The sequence below is a fragment of the Acomys russatus genome, chromosome 27 (assembly GCF_903995435.1).
Source record: "Acomys russatus chromosome 27, mAcoRus1.1, whole genome shotgun sequence".
Taxonomy (NCBI): domain Eukaryota; kingdom Metazoa; phylum Chordata; class Mammalia; order Rodentia; family Muridae; genus Acomys; species Acomys russatus.
The window spans coordinates 33,637,436-33,649,454 of NC_067163.1; the positions used below are offsets into that span (position 1 = coordinate 33,637,436).

Here is a 12,019-nt window from a genome sequence, read left to right on the forward strand (position 1 = left end):
TTTATTCTCTCAATGTTTTTTTTTTTTCAAATATTTTTAGTTAATCTAGAAAGAGATGGAGTGTGATTGAACGAAGTTGTGACTAGGGCCATTATTTTTAACATATGCCTCTGTAAACGTGACCTTCAAGGGTGACATTGACTCAGGCCTAGCCAGTAGTGCAGTAACAGATGCCCTTATTCCCATCCTGAGCACGTGAGTAACCTAGAAGCAAGTTATTTTCCATTGCTTTGTCTCTGAAAACCTTATGTAATGCAATGGGCTTAAATGTTTGTTCATCCGCTAAAGCATTTAAAACGGTATCAGGAAACTATAAAAGTCATGGTCAGTATTCAAACCTGTAATATTTAAATTTGTGATAAGTAGCATATACTTTAGAATACTGCTTTAGCATATACTTCATGAAAACAGACTGAATGTGGCAGTCTTTTAATGTATTATGTAGAGAATTTGTGTTTGAATATGCAAAGTGAACTTTCTCAGGAGGACTTAAATATATTCAACATCTCATTAATGAACCTAAAAATACTCAGTTTTTGGTAAGTTGATCTCACCATTGCTATAAGGAAGAGAGGGACCGGTTAGAAATGAGTGAGAAGGGACAACTGTGTCTTCACCGTCCAGGTCCCTTGCCTCTCTGTCAGTAAAGCCAGAAGCGTTTAGCTAAACTACATAATAACCGATGCGGTGTCAGAATGGGAGGAGGTGGGACGGACCTTGGTACTGTGTGAGCTGAGGACCTTTCTGCAAATACTCACTTGAATTAGGAAGAAAAGCTTTGCTTTTTATATGTTCTTTTAAGATGCTTCTTAACCTTTAAAACCCAGGTTACCGTGACAGACAATGGCACACCCCCCAGATCCACCATCGCAAGAGTCATCGTGAAAATCCTCGATGAAAATGACAACAAGCCTCAGTTCCTACAGAAGTTTTACAAAATCAGGCTCCCGGAGCGAGAAAAAGCAGATGGAGAAAGGAATGCAAAACGCGAGCCTCTGTACCGCGTCATAGCTGTGGATAAGGACGAAGGGCCCAACGCCGAGCTCTCCTACAGCATCGAGGAAGGGAACGAGCACGGAAGGTTTTCCATTGAGCCCAAAACGGGAGTGGTCTCATCCAAAAAGTTCTCTGCAGCTGGGGAGTATGACATTCTTTCAGTGAGTTGCATTTCTCCCCTGCCTTTCTGGGAGCCTGTGTGTAGTTCTTTCCATTGAGCAAGTGGCTTCAGCGAAGTCACCTGACAGAGCTTGAAAATGTTTGGGAAGTGTGGGTTTATTTTCTTATCAGCTCTGGCTCCGGTGAGTATGGCCGTGAAGCGCCTATTCTTGTCACCCAAGCGTGAAGCGTACACTGTATGTATTCAGATACAAGTTTAGAATATTTGAAACTGACTCCGTGAATGATCAAACAAATCTTGGCTTCAGATAGGAGATGTAAACTTGTGATGTTCTGTTTTCCTCTCTTCTGTTCCTATTTTATAGATTAAGGCAATTGACAACGGTCGCCCTCAGAAGTCATCAACCACCAGACTCCATATTGAGTGGATCTCCAAACCCAAGCCATCCTCCGAGCCCATTTCGTTTGAGGAACCGGTTTTCACATTCACCGTAATGGAAAGTGACCCAGTGGCCCACATGATCGGGGTGATAGCAGTGGAGCCCCCTGGCATGCCTCTGTGGTTTGACATCATCGGTACGTGGTGCTCATAGCTTTTATCATCCTTGTGTGGGGTTATGCTGACAACCTGATACTCGTTTTGTTGTTGTTGTTGTTGTTAGAATATTAATTTGGGGGAAAGATCTATAGGTGAAGAATTTCCTTAAACCGTAATGATTTGACAGCAGCAAAAGATCTCACAACATATATTAAAATAAATGTACCTGTATGTGCACAGAGAGATGGTTCAGTGGTGGGTGGAGAGCATTGGCTGCTTTTCCAGAGGACTCAGGTCCCGTTTCATGCACGCACAGACCAGCTCACAATCCTCTATAGCACTAGTTCCAGGACCTCATGCCCCCTTCTGGCCTCCACGGTCACTGCATGCATGTGGGACACACACTAGCATGCAATGGGAAAACATCCATATGCATACAAGTTTAAAAAGAACAAACATAGCCATCAAGTTCTCACAAATTTATTTTTGTACATATACAAGGAGTTTCAGGAACCTAAATGTTTTGGACCAGTCCATATATATAACATACACAAGCATGTTATATGAAATGTATAGTGTTGACTATAGTTTCTTAATGTTTTTTTACCTCATTTTCCAGGAAGCTTCACCCTCCTATAAAGTATACACGCTTAAGTCAGCATTTTGGTTATATTATGAACTCATACAATTTACTTTTAAAATGATCACACTAGGACTTTACACCCCATGTGATCCCCTCCACTTCCCACCCCCTTTTAGATAAATCCAGGCCTTGAACATGCTAAGCAAGCTCTCTGCTCCTGCGCCGTAGGGTGGCTTCAAACTTGCCACCCTTCTGCCTCAGCCACCCAAGTAGCTGGGATCATAGGCATGGGCCACAGCACCTAGCGCTCGGCATTGCTTTGAGAACGTGTTTCCCCACAATATTGTAATCCCAAGGCTACTTGACGAATCAAAAGTATGTTTGCAAGCAGCACCTCTCCTTGGAACTTAGCCACTTCCTCCTTCCGCCGCTTAGTCATGGTGCCTCCTGGTTTGTGAAATGATTATCTCTGAAGCCGTTACTGTTGTTCTTAAGGCAGAGATGATCGATGATGCCATAGTTAACCATAGTCAGGATGTTCACTTTCTCTTAACTCTTCTCATGTTTCCAGATTAACCGTCTTTTGTTGTGCCGTATCAGACTTTGTTTTACTCCCTCCCTGCTGGGAACCGGTTTGATTGACTGTTCTTCTTCTGTGCTTGCTTTCCACGCTTGCTTGCTTCCCTTGGCTGGGCCAGGAGACACACTTGCTAGAGAAGTGTTTTACATCTTTCAGATGACTTGTGACCTGAACTGTACAGCAGAAGGTATCTGCTGAGATCACATAATTTGACACACGATTATGAGATCAAAAAAAAAAAAAAAAATCAAAGCATGGATTTTGTTTCTAGAGACTTCTGTTCTCCCTCATCACAGTTCTTTTCATAGTGTATGCATGGCTATCCATCCCAGTCACAAATATGTTGATTCTTACTCATCCCTGCATCAATGGTTTTAGGTTTGATTGATGATGATATGATGGTGGTGGTGTTGACGACAGTGACATCAGTGGTGGTAGGGGGGATGAGTGTGTGTCTGTGTGTGTGTGTGTGTGTGCGTGTGCGTGTGCGTGTGTGTGTGTGTGCACACACACACACATTTTTTGTTTTGGGGTAGATTTAGCCATAGATTTTTTAGTGTGACCTTAAGCCTCATTTTCATTCCACTTCTTTTCATAATGCGTCTCAAGTTCCATGGATTTGAAGAGAGTTTTGTTTAGAATGTAATTGGGGTTATATCTGGGATAGTAATAATAGGACAGAAACCTGCTTCTGAAAGTAGTTTTTTTTTTTTAAATTTATTTATTTATTGTATATGAGTGCTTTATCTGCAGAAGAGGGCATCAGATCGCGTTATAGATGGTTGTGAGCCACCACGTGGTTGCTGGGAATTGAACTCAGGACCCTCTGGAAGAGCAGGTAGTGCTCTTAACCACTGAGCCATCTCTCCAGCCCCTGAAAGTAGTTTTAAGGAGTTTGTAATAGCTCTCATTTAAGTTAGCTGTAACCGTTTCAGAGTTTGTGTACTGGTTCCAAAGTATTTATTTTAAATTGTTATTTCTAGTACAATAACAATTCAAAATAGTACTTTTTTTCCCCCTCATGGTCAGTGAGGTTTTCGTAATGATGTTAACATTTTAATAATGCTTGAAGGGTCCACAGTGATTGACAGGTAGTGTAGCAGGACTCTTTGCTTGTGGAGTTACTTTCTTCTCCACCCCTGGCCTCCTTAACATCGAGCTCTAGTTTTTCCCTAAAAGCACTCTAAAGAGCTGGCCATCCTTTCCCTGGGTTTCAGAACCACAACTCCCAGGAACCACTTTGATTGTTCTATATGAAAAGGCTGTTTTCATGGCCATTAAGTATCAGAAAGCCATGAAACACGTGACAGATCGCCAGTGTGTGATTTTTCTCTAGCCACTTCTGTTTGTCCCAATTTAACCTAGGTGGTAACTATGATAGTCACTTTGATGTCGACAAGGGCACCGGAACCATCATCGTTGCCAAACCCCTTGACGCAGAACAGAAATCCAACTATAACCTCACAGTGGAGGCTACAGACGGAACCACCACTATCGTTACTCAGGTATGTGAATGCCGGCGTTTGGGGGGGGGAAGGTTGGGGAGGGAACACTCCAAGAGTGCCCTCATGTCAGGATGCACAGACGCATGGGCAGTTGTGTGTTGATGTACACACCAAGAGTTCTTACTGAGGGACAAAAAATTAATGCAGATCCTGACTGGAGTTTTGCCCTCTGTTTAGCAGTCTCAAAAAATTTCAATAGGAGACTTAAACCCAGACCATACTCTTACCAGTTTCCCATCACAGCCTTCGTAATTTGATGCTCCCATGTAAGCTGTGTTGGCAGAGTCTTATCACAGGATGAGTTGTATACATCGTTTTCTTGAAGCCCTCATATCTCCAGGGGCGAGCAGGACCCCTCCCTCCCTCCCCCTCCCCACTTCCTATTTCATCATTCGAGTTAAACCCGGGCTTGTGGAAGCCATAGCAACAGTTGCCTGGATGTTCTTATTTGTTGCTATCTGATCATCAATAGCTGGCTAGATTTTTGTTTTTCAAACTTAAGTGTTAAAATCCTGTAAGTTAATCGAAACCCCCCCCCCCCTTAATGAATTCTCTTTGATTTTTAGTGCTGGCTGTCCAGAATGATGCTCCTAAATGGCTAGGAATTGTGGGTTTTAGGAGGGAGCCTCCCTCCCTCCCTCCCTCCTCCTCCCTCCTTCCCCTCTTATTCACAAGTGCTTATTAAACTCGTGTCATTGGAAGAAGCCATGGTGTGGCAGCAGGCCCAAATCCTCTTCTCTTAGGATGACTTTGCTAAAGGCCCGTGTGTTGCATAAATATCCCTAAGAAAGCGGAAGCTTGGAGACCGAGATGCTGCTGGATTCTGGTTCTTCATCTTTAGATTACGTTCTCTGGAATCTTAAGGGAGACACGACATCTCCTCTGTCCCTTAGTCACATTAATGTTTAAGCACTGCAGTCTGGGATGTGTGCTCAGTTAATAAATGACTAGAAAACTGGAGGGGAGCTGTAAAGATAGATTATTCCTTTCTCTGGATACTTGTGACTTTAATGTGTGTAAGATTGCGGTGCTGTGGCCTGTGCTTGCAGCGTCATTTTGAGTTGCCGCGTGGAAGGCGTAGTGTGCTTTTGTAGTAGTTTCTGTTTTGCTCCTTGCTCCCCTCTTCGTGGTAACAAGCGCATGCATCGGTTTTTCTGCCTTTGAAAATAAGTCCCCGATGTTAAATGATAGAGAATTAAAACATGAAGAGTTACAAAACTTAACATTATTCTTCGAGAAAGATTTAAAGAGTGTCGCTGTGTTCAGTCTACTTCTTGTAGACTCCTCCATGACGGCCACGCCCCTTGCTACAACCATGTGTCCTCATGGTAGCATTACCTCATTAGGAAATAATTAATGTGCACCTCTTCCTCCAAAACTGCATTTTGAGTATGCTGGGGGCGCTTAGGATGAAGTCTTGATGTACATTACTAAACCTCTCTGAAACTCTGGAGATCGGTTAGTCCAACTTTCTCTTAAACTTCAGTGGAGGGGAGGGTTATCGTTGTATAATTTACCCTGAAGTACGTTTAGCGAGCCCTGGCAGTACCCGAGGGATCGCTGGCATGGGGGAGGTCGTCAGAACGTAAGAGAATGGTGACAGAGCCCAGGCTGACCTGTGGCGGTGGGGACAAAGGGAACAGGCAGTAATTAGGTTTAGGTTTCTGTCTGGGACCGTGCGCAGGGAGATAGAGATCTGGGGCGGAGTCGAATGGATGCTGTGAGGAGGGGCTGGAGCACCTGAGCTTCCCTGATAAGGTTGAACGCGGGGCAGATGCAGGTTTGTCAGTGGAAATCAAGAACCCACGTAGTAACTTGGTGCATTCAGGTCCGATGCTGGACGTGAGAGGGTTGGGGTGGTGGTTCCATCCAGACACTGTGTATCCTCAACAGAGGGGACTGGGAAGGAGGCAGACTAGATGCCCTGGTTCTGCGCATGCAGCGTCATTCTTGACAGTGGGTGGTGTTGCATTGGAGCCGCTTTGCTCTGAAGTTCTCTTTCCCTTTCTCTGGAACACGATCTTTACATTCTGCGCAGGCAGTCTCCTTTGAGGCTTGTCTCCACCTCTTCCTCTTCCTCCTGTGCAGGGACAGAGCTCAGACTCCTCCGCTTCCATTGCCCCATCTGCTAAGTGAGGGTGGCGCTTGAAGGGGGAGATGGCACAGAGGGCTTGCTCTTCGTGCCCTTACTGCCCGGCTTCAGGGCAATCTCACATGACACAGGCATCACGTAGCATCACTGTACAGGCCCCTGACCCCGTGTATCCCTGCTACTTCCCTTTCTTTGCTGTCTCTGGTCCCTGAAACTCACCTGGGGCTACCTGCCAGAAAAATGGTCCCCTTGAGTGAGAAGAAGAGGAACTGAAAATGCATTTTTCTCTGGTGAAAGGGTGTGAAGTGTACAGGATAGCTAACTCTCCATTCATAGCTTGAGAGTTTAAGCCGAGCATGTTCAGTTCCACATTTGTCCTGGTCCTCTGTTATTTTAGGTCTAAGTCTTTTCAGTCTCTAAAACATAGGTATGCCGTCTCAACTTTGACACTTCTGACTGACCATCCTCTGCCCAGTACTCCTTGCTTTGGAAAATCCCAGGCAGCCGATTTTAGGCTAGCCGATTTTAGGCTTTATAGGAATATGACATGTCCCAGGGAGATTGAAAGTGTACCGAGGATAGTCACCATTGCACGCTCGCTTTTTATCTTCAGACCTTATGGGAGAGAGCTGAGCCAGTGCTGGGTCAGGATGTGTCTCATGAATTGCCTTGTTAAAATGGGCTGCCTATTCCTTCCAGCCTTTTGTTTAACCAGTGGTTAACTGAACCTGGAGCAGCCTCAGACTTCTGCCTAGTTCCAATCCCAGGGTGAACTTAACTTGTAAATTTGTAAACAGACCATGATTTGATTTATAAAAGAACTTCCTGGTACAGCTGTGCCTCCGGATCCTTTTTAATCTTAAAAAGTGAGCTTTGTGGTCATTTGAAATGGTAACATACCTTTCACGTAAAATCTTATTTGTTTGTTTGTTTATTGTGGCTTGGTGAATTAATTTAGTATTCACATAGAACTGAATGAAAGCATGTCCATTGATGCTCTGGTGTTCTTGGGGAACGCTGGTACAGTTGCATGAAAATTCTGTCTTCGGTGTGCTCTGTAGTTACTTGGGATTGTTCTACTGCTGGGCCCTTGTTCCTCTTAAATTAGCAAAGCCCTGTGTTCTGTAGAAGCCTGTTGGGCTCAACGTTTTTGTTCATAAACTATAAACCATATTTTATAATTAGTGCTGATTTTTCCTATGCCTTATCTATCTATGTCACTTTATTCCAAAAAATTAACCATCTGTCAAGGTAAATATTTTTGTCTTCCCAATTATGACCAAGTTTTTTTTTTTGTTTTTTTGTTTGTTTGTTTGTTTTTGGTTTTTTTTTGACATCTGCCTTTTTGCTTTAAAGCTTTCATTTTATGTCACCATATTTGACAAGAGTTTTTCTTTTCAACCTTCTTAATTGCTTTTAGGAAAGAGATGTTTGCTACTTATGTTTTGAAGTCACAGAAATATAATTTAAGACATACCTCCTTCTTTTGGGAGTAGTGGGGTTCTAGTCCCCGGTTCATGCCTGCTAGAAAGTGCTCAATCACTGAATTGCATCTTCTGCGATTCCTAGATGTTCCTTTTGTATTAAAAATGTAACAGGATCTTGGAGTCTCGGGGATTAGAATGAGAAATTCAGATGGTGTTACCATCCCTCTCATGGGCCTAAATCTAATGTAGGAAAGGGGTACACTATAACTCTGGCAGAGTGACCTTGGATACCTTCCCATAGTCACCCCCAAAGGTTTCATGTAGAGACCCGGGAGAAATTAGCCTGTATTGCATAAAGAATTTTTGACTGTGGCTAGAATTATGTCTCCATAGTTATTGTTAAATATTAAGTAGAACATATCAAATAGAGACTGTAGGAGGCTTCCTTGATCCTAGACTTCCATTGCTTTTATTTCTCATATCCATATTCAATTTGGTTCAGTGACATTTTATTCCATATGTACTTTTACTTAAGTATTAAAATGTTATAATCATGAATGTATCTTCATGTGAGTCCTCGTTTTGTCACTCGTCACAGGTACTCATCAAGGTAATAGACACCAATGACCACCGCCCCCAGTTTTCTACAACAAAATATGAAGTTGTGGTTCCCGAAGACACAGAGCCCGAAACAGAGATTTTGCAGATCAGTGCCGTAGATCAGGATGAGAAAAACAAACTCATCTACAGTCTGCAGAGCAGCATAGATCCGGCAAGCCTCAAGAAGTTCCGCCTTGATGCTGCCACCGGCGCTCTCTACACGTCTGACAAGCTTGACCACGAGGCCATCCACCAGCATGTTCTCACAGTCATGGTATGGTCCGGTCCCTCCGATGGTTTCCTGTGCTGGAAAGGGGTAGTGGGGTGTGTGTGTCTGTGTGTCTGTGTGTTTTGTTTTTTGATCCACGAGAAAGAAGAACCCCAGTGGAATAAACAGCCTGTCGATTCTTTCAGGTGCGGGATCAGGATGTCCCCGTGAAGCGCAACTTTGCCAGGATTGTTGTTAACGTCAGTGACATGAATGACCACGCTCCATGGTTCACCAGTTCCTCCTATGAAGGGCGGGTCTATGAGTCGGCAGCTGTCGGCTCAGTGGTGTTGCAGGTTACAGCTCTGGACAAGGACAAAGGGAAAAATGCGGAAGTGCTATACTCGATTGAATCAGGTATTTTTTTTTTTTTCCGAAGCCTCTGTGTTTGAAAAGTGTGTGCTGCTATTTCTAAAATTACTTCTAGGTGTTGAAGCATTTCTATGTTACCACTGCAAAAAAAAGTGGATTAAAATTTTAACTACTGTTTAATGTATAAGGCAAAAGAGATTAAAGGGGGGGAAAACAGCCTGCCAAGGAGCAAAGATAAAGTCGTAATAAGCTTGAGTGTCAAGAATTCTGGGGATTACCAATATTAACATAAAATAAGACTGATAAATCCTAACAGGGAGGGAGAACTTTATTTTTCTAATTCAGTACTTCTGGAATTATTTCAGGCAATTGTTTTAGACTCTGAAACAAGTCAGGAAAAAATGCTGGCTTAGTTATGTACCATTTTAATGAGAGTATTTTCTCTGGCTCAGAGTAAGAAATGCCACAATGGTGTGATATCTCTCCCATCTTGGCCCAACTCTCAGAGAACAAGGGGCAAGCTCGCTCCGCATTCCATCCCATGTGCCTTTAACAGTACAGTATCATTCATAGAATCTGGTGGTTGAAACAGGTTAGAGTGGTTCATTCTGGGAAGAGCAGTATTGGGAAGGAACCTGTTGCATTGCCTAGAGGTAGCCCAAGCCAAGAAGGTAAACTGAGCCTGCGCCTAGGTGTTCCAGGACGAAACCAGGAAAGCACCGCACAGTTGAGGACCATTGGAGCCATCATGGCAACATGACAGTTTTTTTTCTTTTCTGCTGCTGGTCACTTATCCTGTAGACTAAGGCAGATAGCTCCATTCGTGTGATGGGTGCCCTGCAAGAAATCTTCATGCTGTGTTCAGCAGGCTTGGCTTTCCCCAGCCGGCCTCACATAGATGTATTGAGAATGGTTCTCCTGTGGGACACATGCTCACACAGTTAGGAATTCCAGCACGTGATGAGTGTGGAGAAGGCAATTTGGCTTCCTACCATCCTCACAGTCATTGTTAGTACAAGAAACAGAGCTGGTTGCATTTTCCATTTTGTGAAATGATTTTAGAGTATTTTATCTACTTTTTTTCTTTTTTAAGTGCAGAGCTCTACCTACTTATACATGGCCTCTCCTAGGCATTGATTGATTCCATAGAGGTTGTAGACTACAGATCACAGATCTGACTATAAACGGAGTAATTTTGACAAGAATACTCATTTGTTTCCCTTTAAAGAACCAGATTGACTTCATTATTCACAAATAAGATTTTATATACTGCCTGCAGTTAGAGTGCTAAAATGCACCATAGTGAGGTTAGTGCCTTGGAGAGAGATAGAGTTTTTTTTTTTCTCTCCTGACTGCTTGAGAAATTTAGCAGTTAGAAAAACAGTACATTCCATTCGTGCATGCCGGAGCATTTCAATGAAGTGGCTTTGTCGTAGACAAACTGGCTGGGTTTATGTGGGAGAAAATGTTCAACTTTCCCTGAGCAGCGTCCACATCATTCTCAACAACTGGGTGGTTAAAATATGATTGTTGGTGTCTGAGCGAAGGCATGTGCATTCTTGGAGTGTTTGCAATGACTGATGGGATTAGTAATTTGGTATTCTAAGAATGGACCTCTGTCTCTCCCCAAAGAATAACCCAAGTACCGAGGGACTGATCCCATGTGGCATAGGACTTGAAGACACAGCTTTTCGTAATGTAACATCCTAAAGGATGCTTTCTTAAGACCGCCGCCGTGAACTGCAGTAGTGTGTGTGTGTGTGTGTGTGTGTGTGTGTGTGTGTGTGTGTGTGTGTGTGTCTGTGTATGCATACATCCATTGGACCTGTAAAATGTTCATATGCCGTTCACTTAACACTTTACTCATAGTCGGCTGTTTCTAACTTGTATCCGATTGCATTTAATAAAGTTCAGAAGATTGGTTATTAATTTTACCCACAATAGTGCACGTTTAATTAGGAGAAATGTATTGAGCAATAGCTTTAGTCTGATTTGAAGTCTTCAGGGAAAGGAACTTAATGAAGAGGTATTTCCAGTAGCAACTGAACTGTGCACCAGAGACACCTAAGTGCCCTACTCTGGGTGGTGGCGGCTTCTCTAAAGAGTAGATTAGAGCATTACTTCACCACTGTTGTCACCGTGAGGAAAGCTAACACTTGGTGGGTATATTCATTGATTAAAATTGGTTTTGTTCCTCAGGCCTCCGCTGTACTTGCCACTGAAACTTGGTAGAGGTTTTCAAACTGTCAGCAAGTCCTTACTGCGTACAGGCTGTACGTCAAGCATAGGAAGAGATGGGCTCCCCTGCATGTCTTTCTTTTGTGCTGTAGAGGAAATAGTTGCCACTTAAAGGCAACATGGCTTGTTACTTTAGATGATCCCCCTGTTGAAATGCAGAGACTTATTTAAAGTTGTACTGTTTTAGCCAGCACGAACGAGTCAGCCCTGCCCTAGTACAAAGTTCTGCTCGCTGCCTTATCTCCCTTCACAGGGAGCAAAGATGTGGTTCGGGGTTTGGGAAATGCACCTGTTACCTGAAGCACATCTTGCAGCAGTCGGCAGCCTGCACTGCCTTCTGTACTTCCCGAAGCTCTGTGTTGTGATATGAACCTGTGTGAGATCCAAACCAAATACCAAATCACTAAGCTGGCCTCCTGTTGAGTGTTTTATGTCAGTGACAAGCTCAGGGTCATATTAATCCAATGCCAGGATACCCTAGATAATAAAGAATATTTCTAAATTAGGCACTAGGGAGAAATAGCAAAAGTGTCCTACATGTTATAAGGGGCCATTCAAGAGCTGGTGTGGTGGCAAATTACCTTTACGTACAGCCCTTGAGAGGCTGAGGCAGGAGGGTTATGAGTAGGAGGTTGGCTGGAGATACGTAGTGTGTTCCTGGTGAGCGTGAGCTACACACAAACAAAAGGAAACCCAAAAATAAATAGGAGGAAAGAGAACATTAAAAAGAGAAAGTACAACAAAGAATAAAAGTGGCCAC

General features: G+C 43.4%; 1 protein-coding gene across 1 annotated transcript in view; it reads left to right on the top strand.

Moving 5' to 3' along the window:
- Positions 1 to 12,019, top strand: part of Fat1 (FAT atypical cadherin 1) — a 105,275-nt gene that overhangs the window by 60,741 nt on the left and 32,515 nt on the right. The window contains exons 4-8 of the mRNA XM_051169780.1: positions 828 to 1,157; positions 1,482 to 1,692; positions 4,183 to 4,322; positions 8,440 to 8,715; positions 8,856 to 9,066. Of these exons, the coding sequence (XP_051025737.1) occupies positions 828 to 1,157; positions 1,482 to 1,692; positions 4,183 to 4,322; positions 8,440 to 8,715; positions 8,856 to 9,066 (1,168 nt within the window). The remainder of the gene's footprint in view (positions 1 to 827; positions 1,158 to 1,481; positions 1,693 to 4,182; positions 4,323 to 8,439; positions 8,716 to 8,855; positions 9,067 to 12,019) is intronic.